Source organism: Nycticebus coucang, chromosome 3 (assembly GCF_027406575.1).
Source record: "Nycticebus coucang isolate mNycCou1 chromosome 3, mNycCou1.pri, whole genome shotgun sequence".
NCBI classification, from domain to species: Eukaryota; Metazoa; Chordata; class Mammalia; order Primates; family Lorisidae; genus Nycticebus; species Nycticebus coucang.
Genome location: NC_069782.1, coordinates 5,270,220 through 5,296,068, shown reverse-complemented (window position 1 = coordinate 5,296,068; position 25,849 = coordinate 5,270,220). Strand labels below are relative to the sequence as shown.

Here is a 25,849-nt window from a genome sequence, read left to right as displayed (position 1 = left end):
GGGCATTCTAGTAACCTTACAACTACTTCCTCCAGGTGTGCAAGCGGACGTGCATTCTCAATAAAGCAAGTGTAAACAGCATTCCACAGTGCCAGGCTATGCTCAGTTAAAAGCCAGCAAGTCATCTACAAAATTGTCTAAAGCCAGATAAATCTAAAGTCTGCCTAAAAATTAAAGTCGGCAGAAATATTTTCTATTAATAATATACATTGTGTATAATATACATTGGAAGCTGAGGCCACAGCACAGTTTTACACTCTGAGTGTCACATAAACTTTCTGTACATTCACATAATTTCAAGGTTGAAAAGGATATTTTTAAATTAAGAATTCTATAAAGGACACTATTGGGTCAAGTGGGTCAAGACAGACCTGTAGATTAAATAAAAGTATTGTTGCAATGTTGGATTTAGAGACGTTGATAACTGTATTGTGATTATGTAAGAGAACAGTTCTTGTGGGTGGTGCCTGTGGCTCAGTGAGTAGGGAGCCAGCCCCATATACCGGAGGTGGTGGGTTCAAACCCGGCCCCAGCCAAAAACTGCAAAAAAAGGAAAAAAAAAGAAGAGTTCTTGTTAGGAAATACACACTGAAGTATTTGGGGGTAAAGAATCATGGTATAGGCAACTTCCTCTCAAGTGTTTTCTTTTAAATATTACATACACATTGTGGATGTCGTTTTCAGTCTCACACAGAGATCATGACAGACCACAGGAGAAGCCGAGGAGGTAAACGTTCGCCACAGGTACATCTGAGCAAAGGGTACCTGGCTGTTACTTGTCATATTGGTGCTATTTGTATTATTCTTATTCTTGCATATTTTCTGGAGGTGTGAAATTATTTCTAAATAAAAAGTTAAACTTTTTTTCTTTTTTTTTTTCAGAATCAGAGTCTCACTTTATCGCCCTCAGTAGAATGCTGTGTCACACAGCCCACAGCAACCTCCAGCTCTTGGGCTTCCGCGATTCTCTTGCCTCAGCCTCCCGAGCAGCTGGGACTACAGGCGCCCGCCACAACGCCCGGCTATTTTTTTGTTGCAGTTATGCCCGGGCCGGGTTTGAACCTGCCACCCTCGGTATATGGGGCTGGCGCCCTACCCACTGAGCCACAGGCGCCGCCCAAAAACTTAACCTTTTTAAAATAAAAATAATTATTTCCACAAAAGTATTATGAATCTAAAATGTAAATAAACATAAATACAGTGGAACTGCCATAGCTGACCACCTCCCTACACTGACCACCTCTTTAAGTTGACCTAACTTTCATAGACCAGATATGCATCAGCACAGCAGGCCTAGTTCCTTGCTAGTTGACCAGGGCCACATGTGGACCAGTTTGTTACAGTCCCTTAGGTGGTCAGCCTACAGAGGTTCTACTGTAAATACTTCATGTAAATATATCTCATTAGGCTTCATACAAATATACAAACTATAATTTCCCACACAGTTGAATGGTTCCCAAGTCTATACAATCAAGTTTGTTATTTACTCTGCCCTTAAAATGCTAGCCTCAAAGCCAAATGTGGTTCTTAGTCTCCCCCAAAGATTACATTTCTTACTATTTAAAATAAGTGTAACTAGGAGATGAGAATGGGGGAGGGCGGCTCACAGGGCAGGATTCCATAGAACTCTTCCTGGAAAGGACACCCATGACTTCTTTCTAAGGAGACAGGGTCCCACTCTGTCCCCAGGTGAGAGTGCAGTGGCATGATCGCAGCTCACAGCAACCTCAAAGTCTGGGCTCACACGCTCCTCCTGCCTCAGCCTCCCAAACTGCTGGGGTTATTTAGGTGCGAGCCACCATGCCTGGCCTATTTCCAAGAGTGCATTTTTTTAGTAGATATAATTTTGGGCAAACACTTCGCAGTTTCCTCAATGGTGGAGAAGAACAGATTCACTGTGTGGTTCAGGACAGGGCATCCTCATGGTTATAGCAATGATGAGAGTGAATGAAGATGGGAGGAAACGTTTACGGAGCTCAGAATAAAGGGGCCCGGTATGTTCAGGTTTTACACGAGTAGCCCCAAAGCCACCTTTGGAGGGGTGTCATCTTTTACATCTTACAGAGCCGAGGAACGACCTTCCCACGTGGCACTGCCAGTGTGTGCCAGAGATCTCTGTGAATCCAGAGTGCAAGTTCATCCCACTGCACTAACCACCCTGCCTATACAGAAAAAAGTCCATCCGCTGAGTCAGGCTTCCATCACATTCCATGTTGTTACTTATGGTCAAACCCAAGTTCTAACGCGCCACAGAAATTCTCCCAATGATTGGCCTCCAAAGCTAAGCCCCTAAGATACCTGAAGGATCCAATCTAACAGGAGAGGTTCTGCTCAGCACTTGCCTTTTCAGTATTCATGATTCTGGCAAAAATATTTAAGAATCAAAACCAAACACAGATGAACTGCTGAAAGCCAATTCGTAGACTGGGTCTGAGAGAGGGTAGTTTTAAATCAGTATCCATCACGCTAATAAGTAGCTAGAAAGAAGACTTTTTCTTCAACCTAACACAGCTTTTGGGACCAAAACAGAAATGTTTTCCTTCTCTGGACTCTATTTACCAAGTCAACTTCTTTAAAAAATAGTGTCTATTAATATTCAGAGACTGGCCAGGTGCAGCAACTCAAACCTATATTCTCAACATTTGGGGAGGCTGGGACAGGAGGATCGCTTGAGGCCAGGGGATCAAGACCAGCCTGAGAAACATAGCGAGATCCTGTTTGTACAAAAAATAAGAAAATTAGCTGGGTGCGGTGATGCACTCCTATGGTCCCAGCTACTCAGGAGGATTGCTTAAGCCCAGGACTTCAAATGACATATGACTGTGTCACTGCATTCCAACCTGGGTGATGGAATAAGACTCTATCTCTTAAAAAAGACAGAGAGAGAAGGAAGGAAGGGAGGGAGGGAGGGAAGAAAGAAAAGAGAAAGAAAGAAAGAAATTTGGAGGCGGCCACATTTTAAAATAAACCAGAAAATTCACATTACTCTCATACAAGCAAAGCCTCCTCATCCTTCCTGCCCTGATTAATCATTGAAACACTGATATTCAAACATTGCTGGAACAGTTCTTGAAATAAAATTAAAGCTCAAATAAATGAAGACTATAACTGAAAAATTCTTTTCTAATTTTAAGGGAAAATTCTCATGAAATCTTTTACTAGTTCTATTAAGTGTCCAGTTAGGCTCACGTTAACCACTAAAAAAGGTTGAAATACCACATGGACTAGTCATTAAAAAGATCTAATAAAATCACATACACTGTGAAATCTAGGGCTGAAAAAGGGAAGCCTTCCCTTCATTCCTGATGACCTTGGCCTCCTGTAAGTGCAGCACACTCCACCATCCGTGACGGATACACAGATCACAGGAGCTCAAGGTTCCTGGAAAGCTGATCACTGGGACAGGCTACTAAGCCCTGTTTTCTAAAGTCTTTGAAGTTCTACAGTTCTCAGTGATTTCTTTTAAAAACAGATGTCGCTTTTAAAACCAGATACACATTTCATATTTTCTGTACTTTTCTTCTTCCTGCATAGCTGATTAGCTTGGGAAGATTGTCAAAATTTTAAATTAACATTAGATCATGACTGTAAGGACACACAGCAGGAAATAATATTTTAACTCTCCATTTGGTATAAAGTATCGCCAGTGAGACTGAGCTTATGAGGAAACTGATGCAATGTTGACAAGGACAAATGTTCTTTAACAGCAAGAGAACATTGCCACGTAACACAGCAACTCCACTCCCAGGTATGTATCCAAGAGAACTGGAAACATATGTCCATACCAAAAAACTTGTACATGAATGTTCATAGCAGCATTAGTCACAAAAGTCAAAAAGTGAAAACAATTCAAAGGACCATTAACTGATTAAAATGTAAGCAAAATGTAGTCTATCCGTACAACGGACTATTATTCAACTCCACAAGCACTGATTGATGCTAACGTGGGTGAATCCTGCAAACAGGCTAAATGAAAGAAGCCAGACACAAAAGATCATGTATTGTGTGATCCATTTTTCAGGAAATGTCCAGAACCCAGAGTGACAACTCTGTACTGTCAGAAAGAAGACGAGTGGTCCTCTGTACCAGCAGGAGGAGAAATGGGGAGGGGCTGCTACCAAGAAGACAAAAACGGTCTCCAATTAGGCAGTGGTGATAATTGCAAAACTCTGTGAATATACGAAAAATACTAATGCATACATGTCCAAAAGGTGAGTTTTATGATGTGTAAATTATATTTTAATTAAGCCATTATTGAAAATGTAGACAGCAGTAAAAGGTGATATGAAAAATCAGTATGTACTATTTATTCATTACTCGAGAAGTGAATAAAGGGGAAACATTTTTTAAAAGGTACGAGAAAAGCTCTGCCTACCTTCTCCCTTCCTTCTCTGCCCTAACAATTCTGTCCTAAAGTCATCAGATGGGGGCGGCAAAAAGTGGGATCTGCATCACTGGGGGAGCTGCGGTGGGGGATGTGGGACAGGAGTGACATCATCACGTGGGGTCAGAGCCCATGCACAGGGAGAGAGCACCACCTGGGGAGAGGAGAGGCTGGAAATGTGGTGGGTCACACACAAGGAGGCTGAGCAAATACGTAAATCCTGTCGTGTAAGGAGCCGAGTTCCTCACTCAGTGAGAAGGTAGTTACGACCGTGGCAAGGAAGAAACCAGAATGATCCCTGAAGTGTTGAATCAGAATTGGTAGTACTGGTATGAACAGAGAAACTGGGACGCAGTAAATGTAGATGTAAATGAAAAGAAAAAGTACCCCCCAGAGCTCTGCCCGCTGAGAGGGCCTGGGGACGGTGAGCTCCCAGCTGCACCAGCAGCCCCAGTGCCTGTGTCCTGGTTTCTCAGTTATCTTCTTCCATTCAAAGGAACCAGAGCTCTTTGCAAAAATGGATGATTCCAGGACCAAAGCAAGTGAAGTACAGAGAAGCTTGGAATCTCTTCTGTCAGAGATCAGTGTTCAAAGGACGGTGAGGACATGCCAAAAGGATATGGAAAGCAGCTTGCAGGGGCGCCTACTGGCCAAATCTGGAATAATTTAAACATCAAAATAAACAATGAAAGTAACAGACCCATAACCCTTTTAGTAGGAAATCTTGAGTCCCTATAAATATATAAATAAATCAATAAATCGAAAGTTTGATAAGTAGAATATTTACTAGTTTAAAAGTTTCTCTCACAAAATACTTATTAATTACAAAGCAGGTATCTTGGAAAAGGCTGACAGATCTTGCCTTAATCAAGTGATCAAAGTGAACATTAGCAGCAGTGGTGAGACAAGCTGAAACCACGTGCCATCTGATCAAATGCAATGAGAAGAAGACAGCATCACTATGGTGACATTCCTGCCGAAGACGCAAGCCTGGGTCTATTGCCAAGGACACACACAAAATAACGGGCCTGTGACCGTCAAAGTGTCAAGGCCATGGAAGCTACAGGAAGACTAATGAACCATTCCAGATGAAGAAGAAGTCTAAAGAGACGTGACCACTGAATGAAATGTGTGATTCTGACCCGGATCCTGTAAGACATTTGTGGGACAAATGCCAAAACCTGTCTGGATCTGAAGCTCAGATGAGAATAATTAGTCAATGCTAACATTTTAACATTGGTGCATGGGTCATGGTTATAGGGTAGTGTCCTTGTTTAGAGGAAATACACATTCAAATATTTAGGGGTAATGGAGCAACTTACTCTCAAATGGTTTAGGAAAAAAATTGTTCTTTTCACTGCACTTCTAACTTTTCTATGACTTTGTGATTTCTTTTAAAAATGATAAAAGAGAGAAGTTGTACAAAGCTCAAAACAGACCAGCCCTTCTGCAGAAAACAATCATTAACTCTGGTCTAAATATAAGAGAATAACTACTTACAGGCTGTGGAGAGTAAATGAAATCAGGTACATTTGGGAAGAAGGCAAAACTTAGAAGAAGTGACAGGTATGGATGGAGCCTCCTGTTCTTCATGGATTTCAGCAGGAGGCTCGGCCACAAGCTCAGCACAGAGCCCCAGCAGAAAACTCACTGTCCCTCTAGTCTGTAGACTAGGGGGACGAAACTCAAAGGAACGATAGCCACTGAATATGCACGTGCAGGTCAGACTCAAAGAGGCTCAGGGAAGGACAAAATAACTCAACTATGTATGAGCTACTGCACGCTGCAGCTGAGACAGTTTGCAAGTTAACACCTGTCAAAACAAAAGTGTCAACACTCTTCAGAGGAATCTAACAGAATCCACAGCCGCCACAACATACCATTCACAAAGTTTAGCACTTCAGTGTCTAATTAACAGCCAAAGCCTCATGTGGGCTATTGAGCGCTATGTGGCTAATTTAGCTTATTAACTGAATTCTTTTTTGCTTTATTTAATGTTAATTTAAATTTAAAAAATAATATTGTTCCAGCTATTGGAAAACTTCAATTATGTCTGGAATAGCTGAGTATGTGAATGTAGTATTTCAACTACAAATTTGATAAAAATCTAAACATAAATCAGGTATTTCTAACGGAAAACTAGTGCCTGAACTGAAATCTGCTGTAAGTGTAAAGTACATACCAGGTTTGAAGAATTAGTACACAGAAAAGATTGTAAAATGTCTTAACAATGTTAACAGTGATTATGTGTTGAAATGAAATAATATTTTGGATATATTGGGTTAAATAAAAATATACTTAATTGCACCCATTTTTTACTTTTAATGTAGCTACTACAAAATGTTACATGTATTGTTCACATTATATTTCTGTTTGTCTGGGATATTATCCAAACATACTCAGATATGAACAACTAGGGAAACGAGACCCTTCTCAGTGGAGAAGACAATCCTTACTGGCTGACTCTGAGATGACCAGCGTGCTGGAATTACTAGACAAGGACTTTAACACAGCCCTTTTAATTGTGTTCAGTGAGTTAAAAGAAACAGGCTCATAACTGAAGGAAGAAACATGAAATCTAAGCAGCTAAGTATAAATTGTAAAAAGGAACCAAACTGAAATTCTAGACTTGTAATATGCAATGCCTAAATTACAAAAATTCATTGAATGGGCTTACTAGAAGGATGGAGATGACAAGAGTCAGTGAATTTAAAGTAGATCAACGTATATTATTCAATCTGATAATAGAATATAAGATTTTCTAAAATGAACTAAGCCTCAGAGGCCAGTGGGACAATATAAAAATGTCTAAGAATGGAGAAAATGGGATGGAAAAAGTATTGGAGGAAATAATAGCTGAAAACTTCACAAATTCAAAGAAAGACAAAATTAAAGGGAAGAGAAAACTTTGAAACAGCAATATGGAAGGCTTGAGAAGCAACAACAAATAGAACTATACATGTTAAATAAACAGTGAAAGAAATAGAGTCCATCCCTGAGGTGAAGACTGGAATTGAAGAGTGCCTATAATTCACTGAGCTGCAACACAACATAATTCCCCTGTGTTGAAAATATGCACAGTGGGCTGGTGGAGGCATATAACAAATTCTAAAACTGACTTTCAAATACTATGAAATAGCATAAATCCAGACTCTGATGAAGAGCTAATGAGTGAGCAAAAAACATAGACCTGTCTGTGTGTGTATGCATGTGTGCGTGTGTGTGTGTGTACACATTTGGTTATTGGGTTGAAAGGAATACTAATGATATTCCAGCCCAACTTTTCCACTCTTGTAACTACCATATTGATCATCACAGACTTATTTGAGATTGTTCTGTTCCTACTGTATTCTGTATTCCTTTTCGAAGGGCCTTCAGGGCACAGACCACAGACTTTTACTCTTCATATCCCCCTGGCAAGATACCACTACGTGGCCCAGGGGCCTCACCCTTCACATCCTTCCCCAGGTAACTATATCACTCTCACTTTGTACCCTTTACTGGCTCTCTATAGCTTCCAGGACAAAGGCTGAACTGCTTTACAAAGTTCTTTCCTGAGTGTTGCCCCCCCCCAGCCATATCCCTTCACTGTGGATATGATGAATGACTCTGCCCTGGTCCCTGAATAAGCTTGGCAGGCTGAGGCAGGCGCCTAAGCTCTCACATGGGCTGTGCCCTCTACCTGTGATGGCCTTTCCTTCTGACTTCATCTGGCTAATACCCCCTCCTCAGTTAAAACTACAGTAGAACCTCTGTAGCTGACCACCTCCCTACACTGACCGCCTCCTTAAGTTGACCTAATTTTCACAGACCAGACATGTACCACTAGTACAATAGGCCTAGTTCCTTAGGTGGACCACCTCTGTAGGTTGACCAGTCAGTTACAGTCCCTTGGATGGTCAACTTACAGAGGTTCTGCTGTATTTAAACACTCCGCCTCCAGAAAGCCTTCCTAAAGGACCACCCCCTCATTTTGAGAAGCTCTCCTGGAATGACCCCGTGCCAGCACTTGCCAACACTCTGTAAATATCTTCCTGGGCCGGAAGCTCCTCAAGGGTAGCCGCCATGTCCAGCACTGGGTCTGGCGTGTAGCAGACGCTCAGTAGCCGTCTAAAGCAAGAACAAATGCTGTCATGCTAAGTTCTGAAATACAAGTTGACCAAATTCATTTACATGGAATCTTAAACAACTAAAGCAAATTGGCTGCAACAGCACGATTGCAAAACAGGACCAAATAATCATTGACGGTGATCACTTCAACTGGTCTTAATCAAGTGAATTGTGAAAAACAAGCAAAATTCACCTGCTTATCTGCAACAGTGAGGACTAAGCCAGAACAGGTATCATGCTCCTCTGATCTGCCTCCACTTTCCTCAAATTGAATTATTCTAAGAATTTACAACATGCGTACCTGAGACAACACGTCCTGGAACTGCTCTCTCGTGAGGGGCATCAGGAAGCCTGTGATGGTTCTTCGCAGCTCATTTTTTGACACTGTCAAGTTCTGACCAGGATCGAGCAGCTGAAAGGCTTTTCTCAACTCATCCCCTCTATCGGTAATTTTTTGAAATAAAATCCGTTTAACGTCTAAGAAGGACAGTATTGGATTTGCAACAGCTGGGGCTATAAAAGAGATGCAGCTATTTATTAAACACGTTTAAAGCTAAGATACTAAACAAAAACTGTTCCACTGTTTAATAGAAATCAAATAAACTTCTAAAACAGTATTAATTCTACTAAATCTAAGTTTACATGTCTGATTATTAGATGACCTGAAATAAAAAAATCTAGCTATTTTTCACCCTTGTAATTTAGTCAGTATAAAATAACAGTAATGATTTTAATAAGAAAAAAAATAAAGTAAAGATAATCTTCCCTACAAAGGACATAGGTTGCTATAAGTAGAAAACATGGATACTGGAAGAAAATTTAGTTGTTAAGAAATAGTATCGTTCAAATAAATCTTTAAAGCATCATATTTGCCTTTCATCTCCTTGCCAATTTTTGAGGGAAAAACATGTAATTCTTAAATCCAGATCATTCCCTTTCAAAGACAAGAAAGTGACAGGTACAGCCTGGACCAGTGATTTTCAACCCATGTGCCACAGCACACTAGTGTGCCACAAGAGCAGCTTAGGTGTTCCAAGAAGATTCTGAAAGATCGTTAATTGGATTATTTTCAAAAGAAGTCCAAAGTACAGTAAGTATACTCTTTTTTAAAACTTTTTTTTTTTGATCAACATAATTTAAGTGTGCTGTGGAAGTTTAACTATAGGTTCGCATGTGTCGTGAGACAAAAAGGTTGAAAAACATTGGTCTGGATGCTAAAAGGTAATAAAAGAATGTTCAGAGTGGCCTAAATAAGCTTGAGGGATTTGAACTTCTTAGGAGGAAAGGAATATTGTCCTATCTAAGGTTTTAGGTCCAAGGACTCGTCACCAACAGTGAGGTGATACGCCCAGAGCTCCCTCCTCTCTGTCCAAGATGAGAACCACTGACCACTGCAGGACACGCAGGAGAACCCTGAGTAAATACGGTAACTACAAGCCGGCATAGGTCGCCACTCAGGGTCATCACAGGAGGACGGGATTCATCAATTCAAAGTTCCATAACTGACTGGGAAAGAGGACCCTGAGAATCATGGTCGTAAATCTGGTAAATCTCTCTTAATTCTTTATGACATTGCAAAGGCTTGGTGAGCACAGTTTATTCAGCAGCTTTTCTTGCCCAGGACGGTCTGGACATGTGCTAAACGGCTCTAACATTGCCCCGTCCTGTACAGTGAACACAAACAGCAGCTAGAGAGGGTGACTCTAGGTACTTCCCTTCGAATTTCTTACCAAGTTATCGCACATTTTCTGCAGGAGAACAATGATAGCCCTAGTTTGGGGGTGACCCAGGGTGACCGGGCTGACGAGAGACTCAACAGACAGGATCACCATGCGCCCACTTGAATCCACCGAGAGGGCAGTCAAGGATGTCCTCACAGCTGCAGGACACCCTGAGCTCTCCCGTGCTTGAGGTGGCACAGGGGAGAACGTGCCGGCGCCCTAGTGTCACAGTGCTGTGGAGACCTGCCACTGTCCCTCACCTCATGAGCAGCAGTGCGGCAGGTCTTCGGACTTCACTCCCGCTTGGGGGGTGTGCTGGCCGTCACTGATTCCCCCCTCTCCTGACACCCATTGAGGGCCGAGCACACACAGACCAGGGGCCAGGATGCCTCTTGCCCGGGATGTCCACAGAGGTGAGTACATAGCCAGGACACAGCAGTGAGGCATGGGGGCGGCATTCAGTGTCTGCAGAGAGCACTGGAGACTCAGAGAAGAGGGAGACAGGACGGAAGGTCTCAAGAAAGAGTGTGGAGCAGAGCTGGAAGAGGTGTGCTGGGGGGTGCACTGCTATGGAGCTCAGCCAGCCCGGGCGAGGGGATGTGCACAGGAGGCGTCAGCCAGGAGATGGGGAGGCAATATCACCAGGAGCCCAATGTCACCAGTCTCAACAGTCCTGTCCGTGGGCTTTGCACTGTGGCTATGGGACTTCACAGTAAGATTATCACCAGGAGAATTTAACCCAAGTTCCATTCTTACCCCTCCCTGTGCTCTAAGTGGACGAGCAGCAGAAAGGAAAGGAGAGTGGTGGGCTGCAGATGCAGCCTGCACTGGCAGCGGCTCAGCAGGCTCTCACGGAGGCCTGTGCTGACATGCTGGTCACAGAGGGAGGCACAGGGTGAATGCCGGAAAGATCAAGAGGGTGGAGTCTATGGACTCCTCTGATTGGCTGGCCAGGTGAGGGAGGGAAGATGCAGTGTCCGAGTGTGGGGGCGGCTGAGCAGGTGGCAGATTTGTCACTCAGAAAGGGAAAGAAGACATAGCAGAGGGACTGAAGCCACAGCAAGACTCCCAGCATAGTGCCAGGCTGACGCACCTCCTCCCCAAAGTGGGTGTGTCCCCCATGTGGCCAGCACAGACTGGACATAAGTCAAAATGACACACAACGTACGTGATTCCAAAATCAACCATGTGGTCACCAACATGAGGTCATACAAGGTGCTGCAGCTTCTGTCTGTACCTCTCTAGCTGCTCACACCCTCTCCCCACTTGGCTTTGAAAGCCACACAGGTCACGTGTAAGAGTCCTGGGTGACAGCCCTGCCCAGGTTCTGGCAACAACAGCCAGCATCACCCACTAGCCCTTGGAGTAATCCGGCCTGCAGAGGACTCCAGCCCCGATGTGGAGGCAGCCCAGACTTCACCGCTTCCCAGCTGAACTGCATGGGGCAGAGAAAAGCTGCCCCTAAGACCATCCCAAATTGCACATCTGTGAGCAAAACAAATGCTTATTGGCATTTTGAGTCACTATGTTTGGGGTTGTTTGTACGCAGCAACAGATACCTGGAACAGAAGAGAAAAAAGCTTATGGGAAAGCTGATGAGTTTGGTTTGTGATATCTAAGCAAGGTGTCTATTGAAAGTTGAATACATAATCTGGAGATCAGAGAGCTTGTGGTGAGGATGCCAGTGTGGGGGCCAACAGCAGGGAAGCCCTGGGGAAGAGGCCCAGTGGGGAGAGAAGGAGGCAGCCTGCAACACACTGGCTCCTAAGAAAGTGGACTCCATTCATTCAAACAATAGCGACTGAGCACCCATCATTCTCAACCTCTGCTCGCAGCCCCTGAGGCACTGCAGCAAACAGGGCAGGAACAGCTCACAACGTGGAGGTGAGCAGACAGACAAGAAGCCAATAAATAAATAAATTATAAGTGGATGGCACAGTGTGACAAGCGCGGTGAGGACAGTAAGACGGAACAACAAGGTACTGTGTGGCCAGGGAGCCATTCCAAGAAGAAAGTCAGGAAAGTCCTTTCCAAGTAGTTTTATGAGCTGAAACCAGAAAGATAAAAATAAGCCATGCAGGCATGAAGTAAGAAAGCCCTCAACAGGGAAACCATAGCAACCAGTAACAGCCCCTGAGCAAGAACGGGCTTGACATGTCCAGGAAGGAAAACAGGCCAGAGTGTCAGAGTGCAGCGCGGGAAGGGCAGTCAAAAGGGCCAACTGGCCAGTTCATGCCCGAGACGCCATGATGGGGTGCACCAGAAAGGTCACCAGAGAGACGGACAGTCAGGGGCTTGGTGGGGAAGTCAGGATGGAGCTATCATCTTGGTTGTCAGATGACGCCCCGGAGGGAGGGCAGACAGGGAGAGGGGACTGAGCATGCCCCTGGAAGGAGAAGGAGCTCGGACCTCCCACCTGCACGACAGGAACGCTCAGAAGTGCAGGAGACACTCCAGGCTGCTCCCTGTTCCAGCTGCCGCTTGGACTCCCCGAAGCAGCTGCTCCACCCGGAGGAGCTACACACTCTGTCCCCTCCAACCCCCAGCCTGGAAGCCATCCTCCTGCCCCTACCACCATCGGGGGCTCCCTCTTATTAACACCTGCTCCCATCTCAAAATCTTTTCTCAGACTTTTCACATATAGTTTTTAGTTGCCTTCCAAGAAGCCCCATCTTTGCAATCAATAATAATAATATAAAAGAATCAGAAAATATTGATTTTAAACTATTTTAAATCATTTGAAGGAAAACTTTTTTATTTCATATCCCTAATGCAATTTCTGGTACTGAAAACGAGAGCAGTAACCAAACTTCTGTACCCTGCTGGTGGGAGTGCAAATTAATATAATCTTTCTGGAGGGCAATTTGACAAAATTTTCCACATCCGTTAGGAATATGGGAAGTCACAACAGACTGTCACTCTCACCCTAACAATGAGAACAGGTAGAATAAGCTTAAAGTATATATATGTACACACATACGGTTTCAAAACCCATCAGACATTTGAGGATGCAAAGAAACTAAATTCTAGAAAGGGCAGGCCACTCCTTGGAGACAAAAGACCCATAACTCCTTCCATCCTGGCAGAGCAGTTAGAAAGCACCATATTCATTATAGTGAGGTAAGAAGAAAACCACCCAACATGTAGTAGCCACATGTGGACTGCCAGACGAATTAGAATCCCGGAAGCCTTAGCCACAGAGCAAGTTTGGACCCTTTCTTTGGGGTTTTCAGCAGGTGCACACAGCAGCACGCTGAGGGCTGGAGGTGGCAGGAGAGCCGTGTGATGCACCCCAAAGTACATGGGGTTTTACACGAGTCCAGCTACTCCCCAAAGGCTGAGGACAGGGAAGAAGAGCTGAGGTGAACCCTCTGAGCACAGGAACCTCGGCAGCCCATGTCGGAGGCAGGGCCACAGGGTAGAAAGAGGTCTCCTGAGGTACATCGAGCCAAGGGCAGAGCTACAGAGTCAAGACAACGTCACAGATGTGAAGTGGGCTGTACCAGACAGAGATCCCCACCCCATATGCCACACTGGCCTGTAAAACAGAGATCAGACCTCAAGACCTGTGGAAGGCAAGCAGGGGTGACCCACTTGTAATCACAACTGAGACAAAGGCAGACAAGCTCTCTTTAGAGATTAAATCACATCAGCCCACCTCCCTGGAAGCCTGAGAGGAGGGGCATTTGTTTTCTGGGAGCAAATATTATTTACTTTAGTCTGTACTGTTTTTTTACACAAATATGTGGCATTAAGTTTTTTAAACACTACAAAGCAAGTAAAGAAAACGTGATCTAATCAAGAGTAGAAACTGTCATCAGAAAAAGACCCACAGAGAGAGCAAATGTAGAAATCACCAAGTACTGGGTTATTGAGTATGAAATCTCTGCTATCCTGAAGTACTAAGTTTGACAGCTGATTGCTCCCTGGTTTTAATTGTGAAAGTGCAACCTCATTCTTTCAATGCACATATTGCCTTGTGATTATCTTTCAAATTGTTTAGAGCAATTTTTATGAAACCCTGGGTACGTCAAAAACTAATGTTATTTTTTAATGTGAGTTCCATCATGGAACCAATGCAGTGCAGACAGCTTGAAATATCAACAAGGTGTTCGGAAAGGATGTGGCTAATGAAGGCACAGTACATACATGGTGTGAGAGGTTCCTTTATGGTGATTCTAATCTTGAAAATGAGCCACGTGGGTGACCTGAGCCCAAGGTGGATAACGATGAGCTGGAAGCTGCAGTGGAAAGTGACTCCATCTCGACTGACGTGTGAGTTAGCAGCAAGGTTTTTACATTACTACTCAAACAACACTGGACCCTTGAAATGTACTGGCAAGGTAAAGAAGCTGGATAGATGGGTTCTCATAAGAGACACTATCTTAAAACTTGCCTTTCTTTGCTGTCACGACATAGAAGTGCTCCTTCACTGTACTGTTACACATGATGAAAACAGACACTTTTTGACAATCGCAGGCATTCAGCACAATGGTGGGATAAAGATGAAGTGCCAAAACACAGCCCAGAACTGACTATTCATCACAAAAGTTAATGGTCACTCTGGGAGGCCAAGGCAGGTGGATCACCTGAGCTCAGGAGTTGGAGAACAGCCTGAGCAAGAGCAAGACCCCTTTCTCCTAAGAATGAGAAACTAGCTGGGCGTTGTGGCAGGCACCTATAGTCCCAGCTATTCAGGAGGCTGAAGCAAGAGGATTTCTTGAGCCTAAGAGTTGAGGTTGCTGTGAGCTGTGATGCTACAGCACTCTACCCAGGGTGACTGAGTAAGACTCTGTCTCAAAAAAAAAAAGCTAATGGTATCTATTTGGTGATCCAGAGCTGGTATGATCCACTACAGCTTCATGAAAACTGGTTAATCTATTACAGCAGATGTCTACTGCAACCATGCTTGCTATTAAGTAGCCAAGATTGGTCAACAGAGACAGGCTAATCCTCTGTAAGACAACACTCAACCACATATTGCACAAACAACGCTGCTCCAATTATGCAAGCCAGACTTAGAAACTCTCTGTCATCCATCATGTTCACCAGACCTTGCACCAAGTGACTACCACTTCTTCTAAGCTTTGGACCACTTCTTGCAAAGAAAAATATTCAATTCTCAACAAACGGTGTAAAATGCCTTCCACAATTTCATTGACACTCACTCTCCAGGCTTCTTTGCTGCTGAAACACACAAGCTGCCATTAAGATGGCAAAACCGTGTCCATGATTTAGGTGCATGCTTTGATTAACTCTACTGCTTCTTGTGTGAGACATAATAAACTAAATTTTTGATTCAAAACCAGGCATTTCAGATTTAATGACCTAATGAACTAAGAATAAGAAATATCTCAAAAATTAAAGGAAAAAGTTGGGAACATGATGAACATATGAGGGAGTTCAGAAGAGAAATAAAAACTATGTTGAAAGAGCACATGAAAAAGCTAGAAATTAAAAATACAATATCAGAAGTGGCAGGGTGGGTGGTGGGCAGTTTTTCAATGGGTACCACACACATTGCTTCAGGGAAGATTCACCGGATGCCCTGACGCCACTACCACGCACTATGTCAACGCGGCAAAAATGTACTTGCACCCCAGGCACATATACAAAGAAAAAAATAAATGGAGAAAAAAGAAGGGAAGAATTCATTTGTTTTGCTGAGCAGCAGATTATACAGGGTAGGAAAAAGAACTAGTGAATGTGAAGTTGGGTCAACAGAAATTATCCAAACTGAAACACAGAAATAAAAACACTTAAAAAGGAAACAGGGTGTTTAATGTTTATTTGCTTATTTAATATATTATTTATACAAGTATATTATCTACCAATGTAAGTGCACACGTGAAAAAGAGGGTGCCCAACTGTTGGTGAAGCCCTCAGTGGAGGAAAGTGGTGCTAAGAAGCACATATATTTATTTAAAAAATACTTTAGTGCATTGAAACATTACCATCCATAGAAATAAAAATCAAAAGACAAAGAACAAAAATATCCATGGCACATAAGGCAGATAAAGGATTAATATCTTTAATACAAAGAGAACTCATACTGAACACTAAACACCTCAGTCTACAGTGGGGCAAAGGGTGTGAACAGGAAACTCACAAAAGAAAAAGGCATAAACCTGATGAACGTGAGAATAAAAATTAACCTTACTTTTGTCTTCTCTGCCTAGGCTAGGGTGCAGTGGCACAATCATAGCTTACCATAACTTTGAATTCCTGGGCTCAAATGATCCTCCTGTGTCAGCCTCTTGTCATTTGGGACGACAGGCATAAGCCATCATGCCCAGCTAATTTTAAAATATTTTGTAGGGACAGAGTCTCAATATGTTGCTCAGACTTGTCTCAAACTCCTGGACTCAAGCAATCCTCTTGCCTCGACCTCCCAAAGTGCTGGGATTACAGATGTGAGCCACCACCCCAGCCAGCCTTACTATTGAAGAAATGCAAATTAAATTCACAATGGACTGTTATTTTGCATATCAAATGGACAAGATCTTAAAAGATAACATTCTGTGTTAGAATACTTAGAAATGAGCACTTAGAAGTACTGTCTGTGAGTGTACAGTACACGCGTCCTGAAGGGTAATTTGGTAGAGCTTATCAACAGTCTTACGAGTGTGAATGCCCTTTAATCCAGTAATCCCACTTCATTCTAGTCTTCTTTGTACTATCAAATGGTTAGGAAAAAAAGGTTGGTTAGTTAATTAACCTAACCTTTTGATACTAAGATGAATCCAAATCATGAAGCTATTGAGTTGGAATGGATCTACTTGAAGATAATATTTTTACATCAGAAACTACTAAATTAACCCTTGCTATCCAGTCTCCTCTTTTTCCTTAGAAGTAGGCCCCTGGGTCTCAGGTAAATACCCAGCTGCAGAAATGAAGTCTGTACTCCCAGGCTCCCTAGTAGCTACATGTCCCTGTGTGATTTGAGTCTTGCCAACTCTAAGCAAGGACAAACGTCCAGTGTGACTCCTGCCTAGAAATGGTTTTCCCCACTTACAAGACAAAATCCAATTTCTCCTTTCCTAGTGTCCATCTGGACCCTGCTGACCGGTCAGGCTGTGCTGGCACAGAGGGCTTTGTACCCGTGTCTGTGCCGGCGTCTGCCTCCCTCTGTCTGACTTCCTCATGTCCCTCCCCAGACTGCGAGCTCCTCCAGGGCAGGCCTTATCTCTGCTCTCAGCACCTGGCACAGTGCTGGTCACAGATTACAGCTTAGAAAATGTTTCTGAGTAAATGAATGAATGTGTAAAGGAACTAATGAGTGAAATTAAAGGACACATACTTTGGGGAAATAATAATGCCAAACTTTATTGTTTTCATAACTGAGTAAGGAACCCACATGAGCAGAACGCTGTCCATGTGGGACGCCAGTACACAGGTGTTCACAGCAACTTGATTTACATTGTCCAAATGGGACACAACCGAGATGGCCTTCAACAGGTGAATGAACAAGCAAAAACAGTGAACTATTACTCAGCAATAAAAAGAAGTGAGTACAATGAAGAAAAGAAATACTTTAAAATGAAGAAAAGAAACTATTTCCAACAAATGGTGCTGGAACAACTAGACACCCACGCATTAAAAAATTAATCTAGACGCAGAACTTACACCCTTTACAAAAATCAGCCCCATATATGTCAGAGTCTTTCTGAGCCACAAAAGGAAAAACAAATAGATCATTGACCTAAAGGTAAAACTCAAAAATATTAAACTCGTAGAAGATAACCTATAATAGAAAAATATCTAGATGAGCTTAGGTTTAGCAATGGCTTTTTAGATACATAAAGGCACAATCTTACAAAGGCAGTTTCTTACCAAACCAAACATACTCTCGCCATACAATCCAGCAATTGTGCTCCTTGATATTCACCCCAGAAAGTTAAAAACTTGTGTCTACACAAAAACCCACATACAGATGTTTATAGCAACTTTATTCACAACTGCCAAAACTCGAAGCAAGCAAGATCCAGCAGGTGAATCAATGAACAAACAGGACATCCAGACAATGGAAGAGTATAAAGGAAAGACATGCGATAACTCTAAACACCACGCACGTGTTACTAGGTGAGAGAAGCCGGTCTGAAAAGCTGCCTACTGTATGAGTCCAGCTGTATGATGTTCTGGAAAAAACAAATCTATAGAGATAATAAAAAGATCAGTAGTTGCCAAGGGTTAAGGAAACCCTAGAGAAAGATGAGCAGGTAGAGGGCGGTGGATTTTTAGGGCAGTGAAACTCCTCTATACTCTATAAGGGTGACACTTGCCATCTTATTCATTTGTCTAAACTCAGAATATACAACACGAGGAGTGAACCCTAATGTAAACTGTGGACTTTGGATAATAATAATGTATCAATACTGGCTTATCAACTTTAACAAAAGCCCCACACTAAGATAGGATTTTGATAATAGGGGAAATTGGGGTGGGGGCAGGGGTGTACTTTCTGCTCAATTAAAAACCTAAAACTGCTCCAAAACAAAGTCTATTGCTTCGTTTTTAGGAAATTAGTCTTTTTTTTTTTTTTTTTGGCCGGGGCTGGGTTTGAACCCACCACCTTTGATATATGGGGCCAGCGCCCTATTCCTTGAGCCACAAGAGCTGCCCAATTGCTTCATTTTTAAAACTGAGTCAGTCAGTAGACGCTATAACATGGGAGTTAAGCCCACAAATTTCAACTCACACTGCCCAGGTTCAAATCCTGACCCTGCCACTTAAAAACTATGTAACTTTTGGGAAAATGGCTTAATCAATCCATGTCTGAGTTACTGTGAAGATTAAATGTCACAAAAAGCCTTTGATCTAAGCCTGGTACACATTAAACATACACGCGTGATATTTACTATTAATGTTACCGTTTGCTCATGAATACTCACTTGAGGAAGAAGGTCTGAACATATCTTGGAAAACATTCTTTGAATATAATCTGCAGGGTGAAGAATGGGGTCTCGAGTAGGGACATTTTCGCATTTGAGGATCTGAAGTGAGCCAGTCTGGTTTAATCGCCATTTTGTGCATTAAATCCCTGTTATATGAAAGAAAAACAATTACAGTGTGATGAGGCACTTGTGTGTGGGCAATTTCCTAGCTGTTCCTTTGTTGAAAGGACAGCTAGAGAGGGTCAAAATCACCCCAGTCATGGTCTGCTTGCCGATGTTCCAGAGGATTCTTTTTTTTTTTTTTTGTAGAGACAGAGTCTCACTTTATGGCCCTGTGTAGAGTGCCGTGGCCCCACACAGCTCACAGCAACCTCCAACTCCTGGGCTTAAGCAATTCTCTTGCCTCAGCCTCCCGAGTAGCTGGGACTATAGGCGCCCGCCACAACGCCCGGCTATTTAAGAGGATTCTTAACGTGGACACAAAATCATGATTTTGGTCTCCTTGTTTTTTTAACAGATCCAATAAACTTCAAAAATGGCAAAACTGAGAAGTTTTTGGATAGGAAAATCTACTACCTCTTGACTACCACTGATTGATTTCTTTGGTAGGCAGTAAGTGGAAGAACTTTTGGATTTTCTGAGATCTCTTAAAGTACCTCGGTATAAAGTTCAACACGTAGAGGCAGAGCTGCAGTGAAAGCAGCAGAAACAGTGGAATAGGGGCTCTGAAAATCCGCCCTCTGTAAATTCCATGAGCTCACGGACAAAAAAAATGTCAAAATCAATTTTTTCACAACTATGGAAACTAACCAAGGTCTTACAGCAACCTGAGGAGCATTTGTTAATTAAAAAAAAAAAAAAAAAACATGGCTGGATCTCAGTGTGAATAGCATATTTTATGGTATTTTAACCTGCCCTACTCCCATTCCTCTCCCCTCACCCCACCCTCACCCTTACCGTCTCTGATACAGCCCTGAAAACGGACAGCCTGCCATCACAGTGACAGCACAACCAGACAGCCACTGCAGGCGGCAGAACAGAGGTGAAGCTCTTTCTAAGCCCCACTTCCAGAAAATTATCATCATTTGACCTGCAGGTTCTCCAAAAGCCCCATTCACAGGTTGTCTTCATTAGTACCAATTTAGGACTTGTCCGTGAGACTACCCTATAATGAAGAGGCATTAGAAAAAAAATTGAGCTGCCCAAATGAGTGGATAATGGGGCAAATTTATAGGCTAACCAAATGCTTAAAGAGAAAATCTAGGAAGTCAAATGTCCACAGGGGCTTGGTAAAGCTCCCACATACTCCTGGGACTCTAGAAGGCCACGCACATACATACACTGTGGGAATTCCAGGGCTACCTTCATGTCCAGGAACGGCCTGAGAAGGCCCCACACTTCCCCTCTGGCTGACCTTGAGGCTGTACAAGCAGGAAGTGAAGGCTAAGACAGAGTTGTCACCCCCCTGGCTGAGTGTTGAAGGAACACTCCAAAACAAGAGAAGCTCAGCAAAAATCAGAAGACTTACTGGGCATTTAAGGAAATTTCTGTCCAACCATGAGTTGACATGAAGCTCATGAGACTTCAATGGCCAAACATAACAAAGAATACAGACTTTACAAAGTTAGTTTAGAAAAGTCACTAAACAAGTGAGTAACAACAAACAGCAATGATAACAAAACATGGGAGGGGAGGCGGCGCCTGTGGCTCAAAGGAGTAGGGCTCTGGCCCCATATGCTGGAGGTGGAGGGTTCAAATCTAGCCCTAGCCAAAAACTGCAAAAAAAAAAAAAAAAACACAGGAGGGGATGAGACGGGATTTCCATCATTGCCACGTTACATTCCTTAAAATGTCCATTCTTCAACAAAAATGTCTGAGACATGCAAAGAAACAAGAAAGTATAGTTCATCCACACTTATCTTCATAAACTATGCAAACAAGAATAGAGTGGAGTAAAATACTTATTTAAAGTGTTGAAAGAAAAACCCACCAACCTAGAACTCTGAATCTGGCAAAATTATCCTTCAAAAATGAAGGAGAAATAAAGACTTTCTTAGGAAAAAGAAAAGAATATTGAAGGAATATGTTGCCAGCAGACTTGCTTGCAATAAAGGTTAAAAGAAATTCTTCAGAAAGAAGGGAAAATTATATAGGTGAGAAGAATGTCAGATATATATCAAGAAAGGAAGAGCATTAAAAAAGAATAAATGAAGGAAAAATAAATATAGATGCAACTCACAACACAACCCCAATATACATGAAGCCAAAAGTGATAAAATTGAAAGAAGAAATAGATACTTTAACAATAATATAGACTTCAAAACTTTTAGTAATAGCTAGCATAACTAGACAGAGCAGCAAAGAAACAGACATACAGGTCAATGGAACATAATGAGAATCAAAAAATAAACTGTTACATTTATCATTAATTGATAAGGGTGCCAAGAAAAACTCAATAGAAAAACAACAGTCTTTTCAATAAATGATTCTGGAACATCTGGATATACATGCCAAAAAGAATGATGTTGGAGTCTAACCTTATACTATATGCAAAAATTAACTCGTGCCCAGGTACTGTGGCTCACACCTATAATCCCAGTGCTCTGGGAGGCCAAGGCAGATGAATTGTTTGAGCTCAGGAGTTCGAGATCAGCCTGAGCAAGAGCAAGACCCTGTCTCTACTAAAAATAGAAAAACAAGCCAGGTGTTGTGGAGGGCATATGTAATCCCAGCTACTGGGGAGGCTGAGGTAAGAAGACTTCTTGAGCCCAGGAGTTTGAGGTTGTTGTGAACTATGATGCCAGAGCACTCTACCCAGGGTGACAGAGGGAGACTCTGTCTCAAAAAAAAAAAAAAAAAAATGAACTCAATATAGATCACAGACCTAAATTTAAGAACTACAGCTATAAAATTCTTAGAAGAAAATATAAATACAAATCTTGTGACTCTGGATTAGACAATGACATCTTAGGTATGACACTAGAAACAGTCACCTAAAGAAGAAAGAGATCAATTGGAGTCCATTAAACTTTTGTGCTTCAAAGGATATTATCAAGAAAGTGGAAAGACACCCCACAAGATGGAAGAAATTATTTGCTAATCATATATCTGATATGGGTCTAGTATGCAGAATATATTAAGAACTCTTACAACTCAAAAGATAAATAACCCAACTTTTTTTTTTTTTTTGTAGAGTCTCACTTTGTCACCCTCGGTAGAGTGCTGTGCTATCACAGCTCACAGCAACCTCCAACTTCTGAGTTTAGGCGATTCTCTTGCCTCAGCCTCCCAAGTAGCTGGGACTACAGGCGCCCACCACAACGCCCAGCTATTTTTTTGTTGCAGTTTGGCCGGGGCGGGGTTTGAACCCGCCACCCTCGGCATATGGGGCCAGCGCCCGACCCACTGAGCCACAGGCGCCGCCAAATAACCCAACTTTAAAATGGACAAAGGATTTGTACAGACATTTCTGCAAAAAAAATATACAAATGACGGATAAAGACAGGAGACGATTTTCAACATCACTAGTCATTAGAGAAATGCAAATCAAAACCACAATAAGATGCCACCTTACACTCATTAGTATGACTGTGATAAAAGAAACAAAGACTAATAAGAACTGGCGAGAATGCAGAGATATTGGGATCTTCCTATCACTGGTGGGAATGTAAAAGGGTGCACATGCTTAGGAACACAGTTTGGCAGTTTCTCAAAAAGTCAAACAGAGTTTCCAAACAGCCAAGTAATTTCACTTGCAGGTAAACACCTAAGGGAAGAAAAAAAAATATCCACACAAAAAGTTGAACATAAATATCCATAGCAGCATTATTCACAACAGAGAAGTGAAAACAACCCAAGTTCCATCACCTGGTGAGTGGATAAAGAAAAGGTGGTATATCCATTCAAGGGACTATTACTCAACCATACAGAGGGATGAAGTATACAGATCCATTCTACAACATGGATAAACCTTTAAAACATTATGCCAAGGCAAACCCCAAAGACTATTATTACAACTATTTAAGTTGCACATGAACTTTATGGCCACCATGTAAACTATATAATTCCATTTATATAAAAATGTCAAAAATAGGCAAATCTAGAGATAGAAGGTAGATGTGTGATTGCCAGGAACTGGAGGAAGTGGGGAATGGGACCACTAATAGGTATGGGTTTCTTTGGTAGGTGACAAAAATGTTCTGGAATTAGATAGTGGTAATGGTTGCACAACTGTGTGACTATACTAAAAACCACTAAATTGCACACTGTAAAAGGATTGAAAAGGTACGGTATATGAATTATGTTGCAATTAGAAAAAAGAAAGAAAAGAAGGAGGAATTAGAAGAGGAAGATGGGAAGGAAAAGGAAAGGGGAGGGGACGGGAGGAAGAACGGGGAGGGGCGCAGATAGCAGCAGCACTGGGTGGGCCACGGAAAAGCGGCCGCTGGGCACCTGTGGCAAAGGTGGCCCGTTTTCAGTGGTTTTTAAAGTAATACGTTTACTTGACAATTATTAAGATTACGATTGAAAGACGTTAGAGGAAGCAGGGCAAAAGCAAGACCACGTGCATCCCGGCGAGAGACACAAGGGTGTCCTGCTTACCACGGGCCTCGTGAGTCCCACCCTGACTCACAACCGCCATCAGCGCCAACCCGGCTGTGCTTCCCAGCACAGCAGGACTATGCTTTGCAGTCACCACACCGTTACATGCTCCGTGATTTTTTAACTCATGGACTCTGACGGTTTGTGACCATGAGGAGTTTGGCGTATTAGTGTTTCAGATAAAGTGGGGAAACTCATTCCTTTCTGGCTACTCTCGGCATGAGAGTAAGAAGCAAGACTCTCCCTTAACTCAAGTGAATCAAGAAGGCCAAGCTCAGGCTCTATAAGGAAGTTTTACAGTGTAATTGCCTGAGGCTTCTAAGTTAGCTGACCTTCTCAGCAAAAAAAAGAAATACATAAATAAATAAATAAAGCCTCCCTACAGGGCTTCATGTACTAAATGCAAGTGTGTAACTATTATTTAACCCATTTATATCAGTGGTTGAGATTTTTGAATATTTTTTGCATGCAATTCATATATATTACCTAGAAAAACCCAAGGAACGTGAATTTGAAGAAAAATTTTTATTATATTCCATTGTTATGTGGTGTTCCAAAAATGGAACACTAAGCGAAACAACCACATTGTATACGTAAAGCGTAAGATCACGTTTCTCATCTCAGCGGGTGGCGACACCAGCTACTCAGCGTGATATCCAACAGAACACTCACACGTAAGGCAGTATCACACCTTCACACTGAAGTGGTGCTCTGACAATATTCAGCACGCCACACTGCTCTCCCTGTGAAATTACCACATGATTCATGCATCATAAAGGGAGTCCATGTTACACTTCTGAGAAGGTCGTCCTCTTCAGCCAGGTTTGGGGGGGATGACCATGGGTCTCCAGATAGTGGCATGCCACACGTCCACGAAACTCCAAAAAATCCACTGGCTTCTTACTCTGTTTTATGCAGTTTGGTAGTGTGTCATCTACCAAAAAACCCCATACCTATTGTAAGACCAATTTGAAGCAGAATGAAAGAGGAGTTGGATACCATTTCTTCCCGTGGCCTGATGCCTAAAACCTTCCCATGTTGTCATCAGCTCTGTCTCCACCTCCCATGCAGTGTTTATACACTTTAGTCATGAACTTGGGTCTTCTTTTTCAGCTTCAGGGAATAACGGCTGACAAGACACAGGGGACTGATACCAGCACCGGATGAGGCAACAGTGATATCACTGTCATCATTCCATCTGCAGACAGTAGGGCCTTTGCCATCAACTCCATAATCAACATGCCTCGTTCTTTAGTCTTCAGAGCTACATCTGATTCCAGTGGAGCTTTGTCAGTGTGATCCTTTCTCACTGGACCTGTTGCCTGATGTCCCATTGAACCGAGCTTATCCAGAAGGGCAATACTGATGAAAAGTTACCTAATACAAAACAGTACTGTCCAGGGAATGCTCTGTAAATGCCTCATGAAACTGAAGGACGGGTGACACACTGACACAGCATTCCTCATGTTGGAAAGTTTATCCATTGGGTCCAAATTTTCATTGTCAGCAACTTGAAAATTAGAAAACGCAGGTTCAAAGCCATCGAGTCTCACGGCAGCACTAACAAGTATGTTACACACACGTGCCCTGTGTTCCCAGAGCAGGGGCCTTCTAGCTGGAACACATAACCACTCAGAAAAATAAGTCCTGTGAAACACCTGAATTTGGAACTAGTCGAGCCCAGATTTACACCCTCACTCGCAGTATACGAGTTGGAGTATGTGACGGTGAGTTCAACAACCACATCACCAAGACATAGTTCAAGAATTTCTGTGGGAGTTCTCATTTTGGTGAAGAGATCGTTGGGTGGTTCTATAACTCTACCTGCTATAGGCTGTGCAATCAGGTCAGCTATTTTCCATTGGCAAGTCACTTTTGTCACTTTCTTTTTATTTGGAGGAGGTTGCTGTGCGTTAGATGTAGATGGAGTGTCATCATCACAGAGTCGCATGAGGGCCCCTCTGAGTCAGACCCAACCGACACGCAGGCATGTGTAACAAAGCGCCCGGCAGATTTACTGTTCCACCTTCTTCATCTCGCGAGTCCTCGCTGGAAACAGGTGCCGTAGCACGTTCAGGTGGCTGCATCACCATCGCCCTTGCTTCTCGGCTGTCATCTGTCTCTAACAGTCAGTATTT

The 25,849-nt window shown here is 42.7% G+C and overlaps 1 protein-coding gene across 1 annotated transcript in view; it reads right to left on the bottom strand.

Annotated features, from left to right (window-relative positions):
* EFCAB6 (EF-hand calcium binding domain 6) overlaps nucleotides 1-25,849 on the bottom strand; it is a 228,447-nt gene that overhangs the window by 187,488 nt on the left and 15,110 nt on the right. The window contains exons 4-5 of the mRNA XM_053585237.1: nucleotides 19,107-19,255; nucleotides 8,796-9,007 (exon numbers count right to left, since the gene is read on the bottom strand). Of these exons, the coding sequence (XP_053441212.1) occupies nucleotides 8,796-9,007; nucleotides 19,107-19,255 (361 nt within the window). The remainder of the gene's footprint in view (nucleotides 1-8,795; nucleotides 9,008-19,106; nucleotides 19,256-25,849) is intronic.